Source organism: Palaemon carinicauda, chromosome 3 (genome assembly GCF_036898095.1).
Source record: "Palaemon carinicauda isolate YSFRI2023 chromosome 3, ASM3689809v2, whole genome shotgun sequence".
Taxonomy (NCBI): Eukaryota; Metazoa; Arthropoda; class Malacostraca; order Decapoda; family Palaemonidae; genus Palaemon; species Palaemon carinicauda.
Window position 1 is genome coordinate 126,304,658 of NC_090727.1, and position 20,875 is coordinate 126,325,532.

At 42.0% G+C, this 20,875-nt stretch overlaps 2 protein-coding genes across 5 annotated transcripts in view; both read right to left on the minus strand.

Moving 5' to 3' along the window:
* Window positions 1-2,233: 2,233 nt before the first annotated feature.
* Window positions 2,234-2,728, minus strand: LOC137634067 (uncharacterized). Its single transcript, XM_068366300.1, has one exon. It carries the CDS (start codon window positions 2,726-2,728, stop codon window positions 2,234-2,236), a length of 495 nt encoding a protein of 164 aa, XP_068222401.1.
* Window positions 2,729-9,515: 6,787 nt separating this feature from the next.
* Window positions 9,516-20,875, minus strand: part of Edem2 (ER degradation enhancer, mannosidase alpha-like 2) — a 148,979-nt gene continuing 137,619 nt past the window's right edge. For all 4 annotated transcript variants that reach the window (XM_068370566.1, XM_068370564.1, XM_068370565.1 and 1 more), the window contains 2 exons: window positions 17,248-17,358; window positions 9,516-10,765 (listed from right to left, as the gene is read on the minus strand). In XM_068370566.1, the coding sequence (XP_068226667.1) occupies window positions 10,193-10,765; window positions 17,248-17,358 (684 nt within the window). In that variant the 3' untranslated portion in view covers window positions 9,516-10,192. The remainder of the gene's footprint in view (window positions 10,766-17,247; window positions 17,359-20,875) is intronic.

Sequence of the window (20,875 nt, forward strand, 5' to 3'; positions counted from 1 at the left end):
CTTCCACTACACCAATCACAGAAGACCAACCACTTCCCCATGTAGACTGAGGAGGATGATCTTCTAAGGTACCCTGACATCTCTCTCGCAGCGAGTTGCGAAAAGCCTCGCATTCTGAGGAGATGCTGAATAGTGTCCACGCGTGAAGTCTGAGCGACTGCACCGTCTGGTGGTACCTGTTCGACAAGGGTTGCCGAAGGAGATAGGGCCAGTGTGGTAGCTCTCTCGATGCCTCAACCAGGAGCGACAACAGATTGGGAAACCACTCCAAGTGTGGCCATAGTGGAGCATTGAGTCATCCTGAGTCCTGGAGCTACAAGGACCCGGTACAGGACTGCGTGAAGCAAGCAAAAAGGGTGGAAACGTGTAACAATCCAGTAGATCCCAAGGATGTTGTAGTGCGTTCTAGAACGCAGCGGCGGGATCCTGTACTGGAGAGCAAAACACGGCAAGCTTGGCGTTGTGCCGTGTTGCGAAAGGTCGATGCATGGTTCTCCCCAGAATTCGAGTACTTGACTCGCGACCCAAGGGTGGAGACCATTCTGCCCCTATTGGTTTCTGCGACTTAGAGCATCTGCTGGAACACTTCTCTTGCCTGGAATGTACCTGGCTGACAAGATTACGTGTTGACTCTCTGCTCACAGAAACACCTGCCTCGTCAACTGCTGCAAGGGACGTGAGAGCGTGCCCCTTGCTTGTTGACGTGCGCGACCACGGACGTGTTGTCGCTCATCAGCACTACCGAGTGCTCTCTCAAACGGGCCTGGAAATGAAAGAGATACCCCTTCCACTACACCAATCACAGAAGACCAACCACTTCCCCTGGTAGACTGAGGAGGAGGATCTTCTAAGGTACCCTGACATCTCTCTCGCAGCGAGTCGTGAAAAGCCTCGCATTCTGAGGAGATACTGAATAAGTCTCCACGCGTGAAGTCTGAGCAACTGCACCGCCTGGTGGTACCTGTTCGACAAGGGTTGCCGAAGGAGATTGGGCCAGTGTGGTAGCTCTCTCGATGCTTCAACCAGGAGCGACAACAGATCGGGAAACCACTCCAAGTGTGGCAAGGGACGTGAGAGCGTGCCCCTTGCTTGTTGACGTGCTCGACCACGGACGTGTTGTCGCTCCTCAGCACTACTGAGTGCTCTCTCAAACGGGCCTGGAAATGAAAGAGTGCTCTTGAGACTGCCATCATTTCCAGCACGTTGATGTGCAGGCGTTTCTTCTCTTCCGACCACACACCTGGCACGACCAAGCCGTCCAGGTGTGCACCCCAACCTTCCGTGGACGCGTCTGTGAACAGGAGGGTTTTTTCATGAGGTTCTCCTCGTTTAGCCACCAAAGGAGATCCTCCCTTACCTCGCGTTCCATGAGGAGCTGACGAGAGGGAGGATCGGTGGCTGCTGACCACTGGTCCTTCAGACACCCCTGAAGGGAGCGGAGATGGATTCGCCCAAAAGGAACGAGCGTCTCCAGCGAGGAGAGGTGACCTAGAAGAGCTTGCCACTGCAGGGCTGGAATGCAGAATCGATCAACATTCCCAGATACTTCACCTTCTGCTTGGGAATGAGTTTCGACTTCTCGCAGTTCACCACGATCCCCAGATCGCGACAAACTGCCAGAAGCGAGTCTCGATCCTGAATCAACTGCTCCTGCGAGGGAGCGAGAATCAGCCAGTCGTCGAGGTACATCAGTAGACGGATGGCCCTCGAGTGGGCCCAAGCTGCTACTGTTGTAAACACTTAGGGAGCTGTGCATAGTCCGAAGCACAGGACTTTGAACTGGTACACCGTGCCCTGGAAGGTGAATCGGAGGTACTTTCTAGACGACTGATGAACTGGTACTTGAAAGTATGCGTCCTTCAAGTCAATCAAAAGCATGAAGTCGGACTGCCTGATGGCATCTTGAACGCAGTTTGCTGAACAAACTTGTTCAATGGAGAAAGGTCGCTGATCGGTCACCAACCTCCTGGTGACTGATCGTGTACGACTTCTAGCGTATCCTTCTCCAACATTTCCTGGACCTCCACCTCAGAGCCTTCAGGGATGTTGGAGCGTATGTGTGGAACGCTATTGGAGTGGAGGATAGGGGGGCCGATGAAGCAAGAATGGGAGCTTGTACCCTTCGCGAAGGGTCGACACTACCTATTCCTCGGCCCCGAGGTGCTGCCACATCGCCCAATGGCGCGATAGGCATCCCCCTACCCTCGGCAGCATGAGAAGGGGAAAATCAATCTCAGTGTTTCCCTTTCCCTTGCTTGCCCCTGTTCTTTCCCCGACGTGGAGGAGCTCCTGAGGGAGGCTGAAAGGTCTGTTTAGGGGCAGAACCCTTCTGAACAGGAGCAGGTCTCGGCTGCACAGGAGCACGACCAGTGGTACCCTTGCTACTTCCCGTGGGCTTGGCCTGACTCGGTCTGGCTGCGGACAGTTTCGCAGGACCAGGTCCCTTGAAACTCACAGCCTGCGCCTGGTGGATAATGAAGTCCTTTGAGTCGAGGCGCCATTTATCCCGCGTGCCCCGAACTTCCTCTGGTGGAAAGAGAGAAGTTGCAGCTCTAATAGGAGTGTTCCTGAGTGCCAGGGCCTCTCCTGAACCAATCTGTCTTGCCAAACGAGCGGTTACTGCCTCTCGTTTTTTGAGGATCAGATTGGCATACTGGGTAACAAGCTGGTCCAAGAGAAAAGCAACAGCTTTCCCACCAGCCAAAGGCAGGTTCCTGTACTGCTCCATGTGTTCGGGGGTAGCGAGCTTGGTGTCCCGTGCAAACACTGTGGCCGTACCACACCAGTGGTCGAGCCACAAAGCAGCATTGAGAGCAGCTACAGAGGCTGAGAAGGCCACTCTCTGGGATTTCAAGCTCTCGACAGGGCGCCACCAGCAAGCGCTCCGACCGTGGGGTCGAGAGGGATAGGACAAGACAGAAGACTCTGTGACATAGGACCTCTTCTGTCGCTGGAGTGATTGAGGGAGAAGCTTGTTCGAACCTTGGCTCCTAAGCGTGTCACCAGGTCCTGCGATCTGGTCACTCACTCAGTCCAATGCTTGAGCAGCCTGTCTCAACCAGGGTAGTGTGAGGGGCTGTGAACTGCCTTTGGGAGCTCCCCATAGGATCTCCAAGGCTGTACACTTATCTCGACACTACCTCAGGAGAAGCCCTGAGGCCATTAATCTCACGCATGGGGTTAATGACCTCTAGGAACGGCGACTCCACCTCGGGATCTTCCGTCTCCATGGCCGGTGAAGGCTGTGGAAGTGGCTGATTCCTCGGTCCCGCTACATCTGTAGGTGTAAGGGAAGCGACATGCTGCACGGGTGATGACATCCCCCATGAATACCCTCGCTGTGGTCCTAGGACCAAACCAGGTGTGTATTCAGGAGTCAAGGAAGGACCCTGGCAGGGTTCATCCCAGACAGAATGTATCGAGGTTCCCACTGCGACCGAGTGCGTGACTGGTCGCTGCGAGACCCACGAAGCTCCCGAAGGAGCTCAAGCGAGGTCGCTGGGAATTACAGCGGTCACACCAGGAGATGTGGCCAGAAAGCATGGGGGTTGGCTGCATCTCGCGTGACTGGTATGCGCGAGAGTTAGCCCGGTAGTGCATGACTGGCCCCTATGCCGTGGACTAAGCCGCGAGGTGGCTCCATGCCAGGCCCGAGTCACGCGGGTCGAGTGCGCGGCTTTCTGGGCCTGTTCCCTGCTCACGAGTCGCTGAGTCGGTCCGCGTGGCTACCCCCGTGGAAGTAGTCGTGCGTACCGCGGATTCTTCATGAGAGACCTCAGTTGAGATTTCTTATGCCGAAGCCAGGACTCTCAGGCTCTCATTTCCCCGCTCAAGAGCGATTCAATTCGAGTCTGAGCATTAGATCGTTGGCCCGAGGACCCCGTCACTCTGCTCTGGGAGACGATACCTAGGCCCTCGAGCGCGGTTGTCGTGCTTGGAAGGCCTTGCGCGAGATTCGCCGTGAACAATCCCACTAGTGCGGGGAACACAGGAATCTCGCAAGTCGCCCTCATTCTTCGGAGTTGAAGAGGTGTCTCGGGGCGCTATGTCCCTTCGACTGCGACTGGCCCTCTTCACTTTCCTCTTCTTCCCCTGGGGGAGAAGAGTCAGAGTCAGAAGATGAATACGAAGAGGAGGAGGAGAGAGGAGGAAGAACTAGAAGAATACCTCCCAGGCTTCCTCTTCTTGTGCCCCTCCGAGGTGCTGGAGTGTTGGTCGAGGCAACAGCAGACGACACTGGACGGGGATGAACAACCTGAGCCATGTCTGTGAACATGGTGAACCTGACAAAGATATTGTATCAGCAGGAGTTTGGCAGATTTTAATTTTAACTGCTTATCAGCAGGAGATTCAGATTTTAATTTTAACTGATTTGCGGGCAAGGCTGTAAAGGGTTTGCCATCAGTCGTTAAAGGAATCTCAGTGATAAAACCTTATTCTCCCTTGTTTTAACAGGGAGTCCTGCAATTATTTTACTCTTTGAAAAAGTTTGCATTTTACCAGGAACAAATGCTTTATCAGGTACATAGTCAACAACAACAGGGGCATCAGTGAACATGGGAGTCGATAAAGTTACAACCCAGGGTTGCCAGGTTTCCTGCTTGAGAACAAAGGCCAACTTTGATCAACTGCAGCTTTAAGGAGTTAAAAAAGGCCAAAGGTATAGCCTTTAAGGCCAACCTTTTATGATATTGCTAAAGGCTAACCAATTTCAAATAAAAAAAGGCCAAATTTGATGTCTTTAGCTGAAAAAGGCCAACCTGGCAACCCTGTTACAAACTCAATTACATTCATGTGTTCATCAGCAATCGTATCTTTCAAATGACGCTGAAGCTCGTCCGCCATATTTAAACGGCGTCTTAACAAATTTACGTCAAGCTTACCTGATAATCCGAGACGCCCTAAATTCCCCCTTCTTACCAGGTAACATAGTTATCATTGCTATCAGACTGTCCAACAATCTGTCGGGTGTTTTTTGGAATCGCCGAAATAGCGTGAGCGCTAAGGTCATCCGCTCCCCCTGCGAAACCCGAGAAAACCCCGACATGCTGTGAATCCGGACTTCCCAAAATGGCGGCCAGGATTCACACTACAACAAAGAGAACCTTGAGAGCAAGGTTTTCCCCTGCATGTCGAGCAGAGCGTGTGCGGGTCTACAGAAGGTGATGAAAACCAATCATTGCAACGCCCGCCACAACATTGCATTTTAAAGCGTAACTTTCTCCTTCATAACAATGACCAATCTAGTACACAAGCACAAGAGAAGGCAAAGAGCTGCAGCGTAGAAAACAGAGAGCACAACCATCCACATTGAGCCGAAGCGAGTGAATAAGCGGGCTGGCGGTAGGGTGGGGCGGAGCTAAGCTCCGCCCCCTACCGCCAGCCAACCAATCAGCACAACTGCCTGGATTTCTTTCTCTTCGGCTGTTTCAGCTGAGCTGAAGCGAATTCCAATATTAAATGATTACGAGGTTTGTATATCGCGTTGAAACAACTTAGTTTTAAGCCAAAGGAAAGGTTACATTACTACAACTACCGCATTATAAGTTCAAACGGACATTTCAGCTTTGCTGAAGTCATTCTCCTTATAAAGGTCTCAGGTTTTTAGAGTCAAGAAAAATTCAATTAGATACTCACAGATACTAGTGGAACACAGCATTTCTGAACGAAAAATAGTTTGTGATATAGAACTTTGATCATAAACATTCCTTATAAAATTTCTGTTACACAGGAAACACAACAAATGCATAAATTTTTAAATAAAACTCTGAATGATTTCAACTTTTATTAAAAAAAGTTTTTTTTCACATTAACCCTAGCACATAATAGAAACACACTGGTGCACAACTTGCAAACACACGCACACAGTAACACAAATCGGCTCCAGTCTATATAATTCAGTCATACAGTATCATCATGCTTTATTAACAATTAAAAGACAGATTCTGTGCTTTGGTCAACTCTACATACACGATTTGTTACCTGAAAAGCTAACACTAATCAATTTTTCTTTGTCCAAAAGCTACTTCTGTGTATTAGTGCACAGGTTACACAATGATTTTCTGATGTTAAGAAATAGCCCAAAAAGAACGGATTTAATCCTTCAAACCTTTTACTTTTCCATTTTTAAATTTGTGTAATAAAAATAGAGCTTTTAAATTTTAAAAAATTATTCAAAACTTATACATGAGGAGTTCTACGGTATTTCCTTTTAGGAGCAAAGTTGGTGAAAATTAAATATATTACACTATTGATACAAGAAACTAAAAAAAAGAAAGAAATAAAGAAAATGCATGAAAACATCCCAGCACCATTGTATCTAAGCATCTGACTTTTCCCAAGATAATCAAACACAATTTATCTTACTTGTGATGGTAAGCAAAACCAAGAATGAGTGACCAAAGGAAATTGAAATATACTGATAAATGGTGCAATTTCTATGTTGTACATTGAGACTATTTTGTTTGAAACGGTAAATTTCTTTTACCCGTATGTGAAGAGGTTGTAAGGGTTAAATACATGTGATTTCATTGCTACCAGATTACTGATGATTCATTGAGAAAGATCATGTAGATTGATACTGGGCTAAATTTGCATAAAACCAATTAAGTTTTACTCTCTATTTAGCGTTACTAACAACTTATCATTGGGCAGAAGTTAAAAGTTTATGACACCATTTGTTGCTAAATTGTATGGCAGTTACTGAGCTCTTAATTTACACTTTAAAAATCACTATGTTCATCCTGTGGAAATGAGCAAGCAGCTATATGGTAGGACTGTCCTCTTATTGTCGCTTTATACAATTAAAATCACTACCATTTGCAAGATCATTTCCCACAAAAGTTACATAAAAGGGATTAAACTTTATTATTACAAAGCCTCAACTTTAAGTACGGTAAACATTTGCTATACTGTATAGGATTTCAAGTTAAAATATAAACCTTTTATTTACACAAAAGTAATCGTATTAAGGTTATTTACGTTCACTTGGGGTTTTTGAGTTAGCCACAGCACTTTCAGCAATGGCAGGTAATGAGGCCTTCCTTGACATTTTCTTGGATCAACCAACCTTTATACTACTACAGTACATGGGTAACAATGCTACATGCAAACTACCGAGCTTAAAAGGAAGTCATACAAATAATCTTGGCACATTACCCCAATTCTAGAAGAAGACAGTAAGATGAAGGAATTTGAGAAAGCCATGTAAGAGAAAAAATTGAGCAACTATCCATTCCTTTCTAATTTCTGAAGTGAAGAGAAAAGAGGAAAGGAGTTGATACAAAGTAATGGATATATCATCACGCAGTCGAGTGATAATTAAAGATTTATTTTTCTCAGAAGTGTGTTGTTTTTGAAGTTGATAGAAACTGAATAAGCAAAGTAATGCCAATGATAATGCACAATCTAAGGTCTGGTAACCTGCATGAGTGTTTCCATGTACAATAGACAAAAAAGTAAAAAAAAAAATTGTCGCACACATGCATTACATTTCTAAATGATTTTTCTGTACTTCTTGTAAGTTGATGAATTACTTTGTACTGGAATTATAAAAGAAAAATCAATGACTTTGATTTCAGAATAATTACAAGTCTCTACTCAACAATGTATCAAATGCACAAGCAATGTCCATGCCTATTTAAAATTAGAATTCTAACACCTTTTCTTGCTTCCCCCCCAAAAAAATTTAAAAAATTATTCTAAAGCACATAATCAAAAAGATATCAAATGATGGAATATGCAATTACCAACAGAGAAATTCTTATTACTGTTTATAACGGCTTCATTATCTTGAAACCTCGCATAGAGATGATAGACTAATCTTGGCTCTTTGGTAGAGAAAGAGAACACTATATAGGTGGTGAAAATTATTTATTACTATTTAAGTTCTTATCATGCTTTAGTGTCTACTGATGACCACATATTGTGATGAAATCATACCACCATATGTAAGAGTTAAGTCTCGAGCCAAGGAAATTGGTGTCCAAGCATATAGTGTTTTGCTAAGACTTTTAGAAACTTTGTAGACACGCTGATTTCTTGAGACCTTTCAAAAGGTCTTCTAATAACAGATCAGTATAAGATGTACTAACATACTAAAACTTTTAAGGATAAAAATATTGAGTCTCACTAATTAACAGGCCATTATTTATGTTCTGGATAAAAACTATGGCTTTGAATAAAATGGTTAATTCTTTGAACTCATACTTCAATCTGATATTCAGTAATAAATTATGAGGAATCTTTGATATATATATAATCCTATATAATGTTTTATAACTGCAAATTGTTAAAAAATGGCTGTTTAAAAATATGTAAAATGCATTCTTATTTAAAATGAAAGCATTCATGAATATATATAAAATCATACAATAAAATAAACATTGCAGAAATACGTTGTATAATTTAAAGAAAAAACTTTAGATTTGCATTTGGCTGCAATACACAATAAATTGGCTGAGTATTTTATCCAGCTCAACTTAGGACAACTTTGATATATTTATATCATTAGTAACCATAGTTCAGTTCATCCCACTAATCTCTATATACTGTACTGTACCTCCAAATGCATCAACACTTTTCATTAAAAGCTACAACTAGATTTTATTCAAAGAAAAACTATAGAAGTCCAAATAGAGATGGTTTTTTTTTCTTTTTGGGGGGGGGGGGACAAACTAACCCTTTTAAGTTGTGCAAGTAAACAAGAATTTTGGGTTTTCTCTTAAATAAAAGTTAATCTTTGAAAAAAGCATTAACAGACAATTTCTAATAAAGGATATTCACTCTAATCTTTCACAAATAAATAAGAAACAGCAAAAAATAGTTCTTAACTTTTCCAACAACAGTTCTAAAAAAGATGTTACTGTTTAATACATTATAATGATTGAAGAAAAATAATGTCACATCCAATGGAAATATCATTGTCATTAACACAAACTTGAATAATATTTGAACTGAAATTATAGCATGACTAAAGACCTATAACCTCACTGAATCCTTATTAGAAAAAAAAAATCTTTTTAAGAAAAAGGAGACCAGTAAAGTACAGTACCAATTACATTGACCCAAACTTATAAAACTAATAAATATCTCACAGACAGTTCACTTTAATGCATTATACTTCACAGCCTACACCTGGACTTTATAACCTTTCCATACTTCCAAGAATCATTACTACAAGAGGAAAGCCTTTCAACAAGATTGAAAACTATTCAAGTTCATCCACAGCACAGAATCACTCTTCTTTGTCCTATGCAAATGTGTGAAACTATTGTACAGGATGGAATTTTTTAAACTGCACATATGAAATAAAAAGCTTTTTCAAAATTAACAACTACCTTAAGGAAAGTGGAAGTGATTGACGTATGAAGTGAAGAGGTTCCCACTGCACTGAATTACTACAATGCTTCACATTTTTTCATACAAACACAGATAAAGTTATATTTGAACAAGATCTGGAAATTAACTGTATGGATTGTTTAAGGTACCATGAAATCAAATGGCTCATGAGCTCCTAAAGATATATCCTCATTTATTGAACTTTTATGTTTCTTTTGAAATAAAAAATACAAACAATATGCATGTTTTAGATTTTCGTATGGAATAACTATGGCAAGTATTTCCTTTTAAGGCTGGTGGAATGTTTCCAAACGACTATGACATGACACTATATGTGCACCAAAGATTTATTGTATTATTAAACCTACAGGACCAAATTATATGTGATGGTGATTACTCACATGAGCAAGATCATTGAATCAAAATAAAATATCAAAAACATGTCTCTTTCCACTGCTGTGTATTTTCTGTGAAAGGGTCCTTTCAAATTCTGCATTGGTCTTTCACCTATAATTTGGCCCTGCGGTGATTCGTGAGCACTGATTTGAGTATGAATGTTGAAATCAATAAATATTTTATGAACTCGCAACAACCAACTGCTCCACTAATGTCATATATCACAGTGATAAGCAGCTCCCCTGAGCAACCTCCAGTCATTTCCTGTGCAATATATTCTATAAATTATATCATAGCACTCATTTATCACTATATTATCCACCTTTATATAAATAAATAAATTTATGAAGTCACTTATTCACCTGAACCAAAAAATTCACACCGAGAAAAAACGAAACCAAATGTTGAACGCATCATCAGGATAAAATTTAGATTTTCCAAAAATATTATTGCTCTATTATAGTTCATCTTTTTTAACAGCTTCTTTGGTTAGAGACGCAGACATATCTTGGTTATCGTCAAGTATATCTTCTATATGCTGAGGTATCATACCCTCATACTTTTTCTTTAATTTTTTTAACTTTTCATGTAGCTTGTCTGTCAAATGATCAACTTTACTATTTTCATTCAAATCCCCTTTCTTAAGTCCAGCTGGAAGGGAAGAAAGTTGCTCAGATGATGGAGTTTTCTTTGCATCTTTGGTAACAGGAAGAAATTTTCTTAAATTTGCTGTTAGAGTTGACAGATGAGTAAGAAGGTTATGAAGGGAATTGTGCACTTCAGGGGCATCTGAGGATGAAGGACGGGTCGAAACCTGGGGAAGAGCTCCTGAGAGTTCCCTTAGGTGAATGTTTAACAATGAATGTAAAAGACCTGGATTGGAAGCCGTCTTTTTGATCAGTACATTTTGTAATTCAGATACAGCAGAACTTGAGGGCTGATCCTGAAGTTGTCGGATGTTGATATAACGTATAGCAGCAATCATAATTTCTTCTGCTGTCTGTGCCTCATCTAATAATTTCAAAATTTCCTAAAATAAACAAGAAAAAATATTGTTTTGTTCAATATTGTATTGTACTGTAGTACATAGACAATCTCATACAGTACTGTAATGAAAAAGTACAATATTTAGTAGTTTTTCATTACCTATTCACTCAAGATAACTTAAAAAAATAGAATTTTAATATTTATTAATTTCTAAACTCACCAAATACTCATACTTCTTATCCTGAAGCTATTTTTTAACGTTTACCCAAAAATTTATAAAAATATCCAATTTTCTTTCCTTTTAAAAGATATGCCCCCTAGTACAGTAATAAAACATTCTAACAGTTAATGGTAGGTAGTACTCTAGGAATTGCCTATTCTTTAGTTTTGAAGCTGCAATTGTTCTCTACTCCTTGACATCGCAAGTCAGTGGGGAGTTGGGTGGGCATGTATATGAACATCAGGTGAGTATAGAAATAAACAATTATATTAAAAAAAATATGATTACAGCATTTCTATGAAACTCCTCATGTTAAAATTGCTGTGTTCCAAACTTTTGATGAGGTGGTATACCAGTGGAAGAAGGAGATAGGCTAACAGAAATTTGAAAAGAATAACATGATTAAAATTCTATACTCATTTTGATGTAAATCATCTAAAAAATCTGTTTACAATATAAGGCTCAGGATTATTTTTCTAACTATATTTGAAATATCAAAAAAGAATTCTATAACTTGATTGCATTGAAAAAAAAATTTAGAATGCCCCAGCAGCAACCACTATAGGACCTAGAGAAGAACAATTTTGACAAGATACATAATGGCACATTATTGAACTGTATCTAAAATTCCTTCCAAAGAAAATGTTTTAGAAAAAATTAAGAGATGCAGGTTTACTCCTAATATGTAGAACCTTAATATCCAAAAGGCTTATATAGGACTTGGTTCTAAATTGAGAGAGATCATAAGCCAAAACCTTCAACAACAAATGACACTACCTTTAGGGAAGCGAACAGACTGAAATCCTAATCTCATGTAGTAAATTATTGTTACTACTATTTTTACTGTTGCAGGTGTTGAGGTGCCAGTGATGGGAGATGAGAATGAGAGAGAGATTACAATAGATGAAGTGAGGAGAGCACTAGATGAAACGAGAGTAGGAAAAGCGTCTGGTATGGATGGTGTGAGAGCTGAAATGTTGAAGGAAGGGGGTGTGACTGTACTTGAATGGTTGGTGAGATTGTTTAATATGTGTTTTGTGGTGTCAATGGTACCAGTAGATTGGGTTTGTGCATGTATTGTACCACTATATAAGGGTAAGGGAGATGTGCATGAGTGTTGTAATTCAAGAGGTATTAGTTTGTTGAGTGTAGTTGGAAAAGTGTATGGTAGAGTATTGATTAATAGGATTAAGGATAAAACAGAGAATTCAATCTTAGAAGTACAGGGTGGTTTTAGAAGAGTTAGGGGTTGTATGAATCAGATTTTTACAGTAAGGCAGATCTGCGAGAAATATTTAGCATAAGGTAAGGAGGTGTATGTTGCGTTTATGGATCTGGAGAAAGCGTATGATAGAGTTGATAGGGAAGCAATGTGGAATGTGATGAGGTTATATGGAGTTGGTGGAAGGTTGTTGCAAGCAGTGAAAAGTTTCTACAAAGGTAGTAAAGCATGTGTTAGGATAGGAAATGAAGTGAGTGATGGTTTCCGGTGAGAGTGGGGCTGAGACAGGGATGTGTGATGTCGCGTGGTTGTTTAACTTATATGTTGATGGAGTGGTGAGAGAGGTGAATGTTCGAGTGCTTGGACGAGGATTAAAACTGGTAGACGAGAATGACCATGAATGGGAGGTAAATCAGTTGTTGTTTGCGGATGATACTGTACTGGTTGCAGACACAGAAGAGAAGCTTGGCCGATTAGTGACAGAATTTGGAAGGGTGTGTGAGAGAAGGAAGTTGAGAGTTAATGTGGGTAAGAGTAAGGTTATGAGATGTACGAGAAGGGAAGGTGGTGCAAGGTTGAATGTCATGTTGAATGGAGAGTTACTTGAGGAGGTGGATCAGTTTAAGTACTTGGGGTCTGTTGTTGCAGCCAATGGTGGAGTGGAAGCAGATGTACGTCAGAGAGTGAATGAAGGTTGCAAAGTGTTGGGGGCAGTTAAGGGAGTAGTAAAAAATAGAGGGTTGGGCATGAATGTAAAGAGAGTTCTATACGAGAAAGTGATTGTACCAACTGTGATGTATGGATTGGAGTTGTGGGGAATGAAAGTGATGGAGAGACAGAAATTGAATGTGTTTGAGATGAAGTGTCTAAGGAGTATGGCTGGTGTATCTCAAGTAGATAGGGTTAGGAACGAAGTGGTGAGAGTGAGAACGGGTGTAAGAAATGAGTTAGCAGCTAGAGTGGATATGAATGTGTTGAGGTGGTTTGGCCATGTTGAGAGAATGGAAAATGGCTGTCTGCTAAAGAAGGTGATGAATGCAAGATGATGGGAGAAGTACAAGAGGAAGGCCAAGGTTTGGGTGGATGGATGGCGTGAAGGAAGCTCTGGGTGATAGGAGGATAGATGTGAGAAAGGCAAGAGCGTGCTAGAAATAGGAATGAATGGCGAGCGATTGTGACGCAGTTCCGGTAGGCCCTGCTGCTTTCTCCAATGCCTTAGGTGACCGCGAAGGTAGCACCAGTAGGGGATTCAGCATTATGAAGCTTCATCTGTGGTGGATAACAGGGGAGGGTGGGTTGTGGCACCCTAGCAGTACCAGCTGAACTCGGTTGAGTCCCTTGTCAGGCTGGGAGGAACGTAGAGAGTAGAGGTCCCCTTTTTTTGTTTTTGTTTCATTTGTTGATGTCGGCTACCCCCCAAAATTGGGGGAAGTGCCTTGGTATATGTATGTATGTATGTACTACTTTAATCAAGCTACAACACTAGTTGGAAAAGTAAGATGTGAAAAATTGTACGGTTTTTTATAGAGTAGGTAGCCTAGTGAGGAAAGGAAAAGAAGAAAATATATGAGAAGTAATGAATAATGAATATGAAATATCTTGAAATTACAAACGGTAAAATAATTGCCATAAATAAACAATGAAGAAAGACTTATGTCAGCCTGTTCAACATAAAAACATAAGCTGTAAGTTTGAACATCCTAAGTTCCAACGATCCAACGATTCAACTGACTGTTTTGGAAGCTCATTCCACAACCTGGTTCACAGCAGGAATAAAACTTCTAGAAAATGGTGCAGTGTTCAGCCTTAAGATGGAAAAGGAAAGACTCTTATGTAAAACCACTTCCCAATCCCGTCAAATAAACCTGATTGCTGGTGGCCTATACTGAAAGTAGATGTCTAATCTCAGATGCTTTATTACCAAATTAAACATTGATCTATGCTCTATAAAGGCTGCGATTGGAAACCTTAAAAAGTTTTAATATAAACTAAGCTAGTTCTAATTGTTGATGTATTCTTAGAATGACATTAATTAATAAGAACAAACTATTGCTTTTTATACAAGATAATGGTACACTTTCCTTTAGACTTATAGAGGGAAATTTAAAGGTTTATGAAGCCCCTGGGTTTGAGAATCTCATTGAAGGTCCTCAGGTGATAAGATGTAAAGCAGATGTGTTTGAGTCAATTCTCTTTGAGGTGGTTCTTGGCAGATTGATTAGCGTGTTAAATTTCTCGGGCACTTGACCACAGAAGGTTCAGTTCTGCATATAATTTCCTTTGTGTCCTGAATTGGGCTATTAACAGACATGGTAGACATTTTACAGTAATTCTCGGAAAGCTAGATCATGGTAAAAGTGGGGAATGTGTAAAAGTCCACCTTTTCCTGTAACTAAAACCAAATCTACTTGCTATGCTAAGGGATCCAGAACAAGATGATAAAACACCCCTATCATTGTTTTGCCAAAAGCATCTGGTGTTCCAGGAGGGTCATCCATCAGAGTAATAACCAACCCAAATGTTTTAACTTCCCTAATTTGACATAAAAATAACAAACTTGGAAGTAATATATATTTTTCCTTGTAATACAAACCTGGAGCTCTTTACTGAGGAGTATTATTTTGGTGAAAGCTGAAACCAGCTGATAAACTTTCTGTCAGGGTGTAACTACCCACTGCTTGTTAGTGGACGGGGGAGCGGGGTAGGTTAACCCTCCCACTCACAACACCACGTAGGATAACAGCCTGGGCAATTATTGCTGGAGAATAAGGAATTAATCTGTTGGAACATACATCGTAGCTATTTGGGTTGTTCCCTCTACTAATGTATATTTCTTCCTGCCTCCCTCTGACAGGAGGATAGGGACATAACACATATATACATGTATATGAGGTTGTACAAAGAGCGTGAAACTCACCCGCAGAAGAACGAGGTCAGCTGTGCAGGGTTCCCCGAATGCTGCACCCCAAGATCGGAAGATGAAGTAGGAAGTGGCCAGTCACTGCCACATTAATCCTAGACTTACTTCACAGGTAACCTCCGCCCTTGAACCTCAGATACTTTTCCCACAAGGGAGCTGAGCTGTTTAGATCTCGTTATGAGCAACCACCACAGAACCTATTGAGAATGTGTCTGGGCTCCTGTGGGTTATTTCTTGCAGGTAGCAGGAGGTGAACATTGTTTGATGTTTCCACCTGCTGAACAGAAAAATTCTTTGGAATCCCAGGGAAATATCACTCCCCTGACATCATGGGCACGGGGACGTCTACCTGTTGTCAAGGTGTTTGAGGCCCATACCCTTTCTATTACTCGTCTGATCCAAGAAGCAGAGCAAACACTGGGTGAGCAGCAGAAGTAGAGGCCATGGCCTCTTGCTACCTCCCTTGCCTGGGGAACCCATGAAAGGAAGGCAGCTCAAAAGGAAATTTAATAAACATTAGGCCAGTTGCTTTTATCCGTAACCGGTTAAAAGGGTGTTGTTGGGAAAGAGACTACATCTTTACTCTACTGAGCCGAAATAAAAAGTGACGATTAGTTGCTAGTGCTGGTGTGAGCAGGAGGGTTAAACTACCCTGATCCCCCCTCCACTAACTAGCGGTGGGTAGTTACACCCTGACAAAAAGGTTATTGGCTGGTTCCAACTTTTGCCGAAATAATACTCCTCAGTAAAGAGTGGAGGGTTTGTATTTTTCACCGGCACAAACGGTGTTTTTCACATGGTAGGTGAAGTTGCAAACATACAGAGAAAGCCCGGTGAAGGAGCAACCTTGAATATGTGTGGGAAACCCGACCATTTTTAAACTTCTATATATACTGAAGAATGTGGAGCCCACACACTTGGAAGCGCTAAACTATCTGCTGAAGACCAAAAAATCACAGAGAATGCGGTACAACATCACCCAAAAGCAATTCCTACATCCCACAGCACGTAGGATTGTTAACAACTCTGGAGCCACAGACAAGCTTTATCAAATAGACTACCTCTTTAGGTACAACATGACGACCAAAATACTGTAGTGGAATAAGTGCACCTCAAGAGATTACCTGTTCATTAACTTTACCACCAGACCCACATGGGCTGATACATGCTGTCAAAATTACCATCACCTTCTCTATGTAAAACTGGGAGGATGATATTGTATTCCTTTGGTTTTGTATATGGTCTAGTGATGAATCATGACTGAAGACATCGTTAAGGTCTGCCCTATTGCCACTGATTCGTGAAGTTTGTTTGAACTGTATTTATCAAAGAATAACCAATATCAAAATTGGATCACCTAGACCTAACATACTTTAGGTAACTGGTAACTAAAGGCTGGGGCAAGATTGCAATGACAATATAGGTACTAGCCTTAGTTGAGCACACTCATAGCACAGATAATGATATGCACAATTAGTCACAATGATAAAGAAAAGACACAAAGCATTGTAAGGGTAATCCAGTGTGTATGATGTAAGCCATGATCGTAAAAGAGAAGAGGGGAGAGCTCTTAAAGTTATATCGACCAGGGTAGAAGTGAACCCTACCACGCAGCAGTGCATAACACTGCCATCTAATAGAGTTGCTAGGTAACCAATTATGATGCAACCGAACCCTTTTTCTTTTATACTGTCTGGTCATAATAAATAGGACTAGGAGCAACCCATTTAAATGACTCAGAAGTTTTCATCTGCATAGGAATAAACATTATTATGTTGAATGGAAGATTAATATTTTAAAGAGCCTTTCATGCACTCCTATCAAAATTAACAAACTTTTCATGGTTGAAATATTCCATAAAAGAAGTTAAAGCTGCATAATAAAAAAATTAAATATGAAGATTCCTAATAATGCATTACAGTAATTATTATGTAAAATATATCCAATATTAGGTTAAATCAAACTATCATTCTTTCACTTTACATGGATTATGGATAACACTTCAGTCCTCAGAAAGATATTCTAAAACAGAGTGAAGTTTATGGGTGGGTGGACAGATATAATTTGATTCAAATCATAAAGAAAACTGGATTTAATTAAAATTAAATTTACTATAAAAAATTAAATATAACAAGTAAAGAAAATAAAAAAAGTTCTACTCACCATCTGGAGACTCTTACGAACTTCAAAATCATTAAGGGGACGGGCCTGCTGAGTCTCTAGCTGGCCTTCAACAACTGTCACTAAATCATCGTCTGACAAGCTATCCCCACCCTGAAACACAGTTTTTTTTTTTTTACAAAAAAAAATGTTCTCCATTCCTACTCGCAGAACCGTAGCCACACTAAAAGTACTGATCAGGCTCAATAAGTCCTCATTAAGATTACCAAGACCAACTTATAATGCCAAACAACTTCTCATTCTTTGTGCTCTCAAGATATCACACAAGAAAAATGTTTAAATTTGTGTTTGACATAAACCCATCCATCATTAGATGTCTGAATTGCAGATTTGGAGAGAAGGCAATGCCAGGTAGAATAGAGTCCGCTAATGCAGAGGAATGATGATAAGTTTACAATTTTCAATATTAAACTTACCCGATAATCATGTAGCTGTCAACTCCGTTGCCCGACAGAATTCTATGGAGGGATACGCCAGCTATCACAATACTAGAAGGGGGTGTATTTACCAGCGCCACCTGTGGCCAGGTACTCAAGTACTTCTTGTTGACACCTCCTCAATTATTCCTCTGTCGTGCTTCCGGCAAGACGTTCTGGGATACGCTTATGTTCTTGGAGTATTTTCACGACTTTGGTGAAGTATTTCTCTTTGATTTCGGCTGTCGCTTTACTGGAAAACTTCTATATTAGCTTAGTTAGCTTTTGGAATTAATTTGATTAATTTTGATTATTTTTGGTGACGAGAGAGTATGAACTCTCGTTCACCTTTCAATGGCCGACCCTTCCCTTAGACGGAAGTGTTGGTGTCTAAGAGAGTATAGACTCTCTTTCTTAATTTTGCTTAACAAAGTTATAGATTTATTTTATATCTCTCCGCCTCTTATAGGCCTCTTCGATTAACTTCCTTTTATTATAAACTCATTAAAATTAATTTTTATATTTGTTTATATTCGACCTTCCTAATAATAGGCGGTCTTTTACCGAAGTTAATAAACTTTGAGCCCGTCATTTCGGTTTTACCTGTTAACATATTATGCTATTTTAATGTTTTTGAAAGAATTTCTTTGATAATCTCGTACTGTTTCAAAGTTGAACTAACGCTTTGTTTTGTCTCTGCAGTTGTTGACGTTCAGAACGTTCAACTTGCACTCTATCGTTACGATAGAGAAAGAATGTTCACGGTTTCACGTTGCAGTAAGAGTAACCGTGTCTAGCGTTTTGTTCATTCTTTCTTAACTTAATGGTTTTGATCCTAATAAAGGAACTTTTCAGTTTTTTCCTTTAACAATAATATGTTTTAACGATATATATGATTGGGCTCTTCTCTCAGGTTCTAAGTCAAGAGAGAGAGAGAGAGAGAGATAGAGACGGAGGGAGAAAGAGGATAAACGTTTCATTCAAGCCTGCCAGGCGTACGAGTAACGTCATTATCGATTTTTGCTCTTCTCCCTAGTCTCTTTAGGGGAAGAAACTAAACGTTTCTAGAGTGATCTAGTGTTTAGTCTCTTTCCAACCACTGATTTATCTTTCATTAGATTTTTCTGTTACATTGTAATTCTGTTTTCGCAATTACTAACTTTGAGAAAGGATAGAATTGCGTATTTCAGGTACAAACCACTTAAGTTTCGAGTTCAGTGAAATAAGTGCAAACAGAAATCAAAGTGATAAGTGATTAGTGCGTGAGGGTACTTTTGTGCGCGCCAGTCGTCCTCCCAGTCCGGGACCTCTTGCAAGCTCCCAAGCCCAGGGGAGAAGCAATGTCGAAGGGCATAAGGGTTCAGCAGGCCTTGATCGGCGCACAGAAGTATTCTCGGTGGTTGTGGGCGTGTCTTACCGAGACCGTCACTCCCACCCGCAGACGATTGAGCCCTTATTTTGCTCGTCTGCAGAAGAGATTAGGGGAGAAAATAAAGGCAGAGTAACGCTGGTCTCAGGTCTCAAGACTTCTTAAACGTTAAGTCCAGACCTATGCCAGACGTACGAAGTTAAAGTTCACAACCCGAATGCAGTCGTTGGGTTAGCTCTGACTCTCCTAAGTCATCAGTTGATTACACTCCGACTTAGAGGAGTAAGGTTCTGCCACAACAGATCTCTGCTGTTAAGGCTTTACCTCAGCAGAACTTAGTGTCTACCGACCCCAAGTTAACTCTACTGCAGTCCATACAGTCACAACTTTCGGTCTTGATGCGTGAGTGTCGGGCTGAGAGTGTTGCACCGCCTGCACTCCCTCCACCTGTTCTCGCTGCACCTGTGCTCGCCCAGCCTGCACCTGCTCCGCCTGGTCGCAGCACCATCTGCCAGGCGTACGATGTTGTGAACTCTACTACAGTCCATGCAAGCACAGTTTTCGGACTTGATGAGTGAGTGTCGGGCTGAGAGTGTTGCTCCACCGCCTCCGCCTACACTCCCTCCTCCTACACTCGCTCCGCCTGATCACAGTACCATCTGCCAGGCGTATGATGTTGTGGACTCTACTACAGTCCATGCAAGCACAGCTTTCGGACTTGATGCGTGAGTGTCGTGCTGAGAGTGTTGCACCTCCTGCACCTGTGGTGCACCAACCTCCTGCACCCGTTCAGCCTGTGCTGCACCCGCCTGCACCGGTGGTGCACCAACCTCCTGCACCCGTTCAGCCTGTGCTGCACCCGCCTGCACCGGTGGTGCACCAACCTCCTGCACCCGTTCAGCCTATGCTGCACCCGCCTGCACCGGTGGTGCACCAACCTCCTGCACCCGTTCAGCCTGTGCTGCACCCGCCTGCACTCGCTGCACCCAGTCGCAGCTCCATCTGCCAGGCGTACGATGTTGAACCACTTTCGGAGTTTGCTGTTCACAGTGTTGTTCAGCCTCAGCCTTCTTTAAGGCAACCCTTGCTTTGGGATCAGGAGAGTTACACTCTTCCTCCTCCTCCCCTTGCTGCTCCTCCAGTGGTGCAACTCTCGGTTGGGGTACAACAACCTCTCCCCTCCGTGAGTCTGTCTGCTCAACCAGCGCTGCACCGAGTTCAACCCTCATCTAGGCAAGCTCATCTACACCATGCACTTGCGCCTCAGGAGCCTCAGCTTGCTAGAACTTTACCTTGTTCTGCGCAGCCTCAACCTTCTCATGCTCCACTCATCTCTCAGGAACAGGAACGGACTACTCCGCCTCCGTCCTCCGCTCAGCTGGTACAATCCTTGGGTGCAACTCTTGCTAGGAGTCAACCTCCTTCACCCTTGCACCTGCCTTCTGCTCCGTCTGTTGTTCAGCCTATGCAGTCTGAACCTCAGGTTTTCCCTCAAGTTGAGGAAACCTCTGTTGTTGTTCCAGCTCGTTCTGACTCTTCTGTTCAGCATACCATGGTTTAAACCCCATGCAAGCATGCATTTAGCACTCTAGCACTGGTCATGGAATTTCTGAGAAATGTTAAACGCCATGCACACGCTCTGCTTTCCTTTCAGCAGGCTCTGCTTACAGCAGGCTCTACTTCCTACATGCTCAGCATTCAGCATGCTCTGCATTCAGCATGCTCTGCATACAACATGCTCTGCATACAGCATGCTCTGCATTCAGCATGCTCTGCATACAGCATACTCTGCATACATCATGCTCTGCATACCTTACCGCATGCT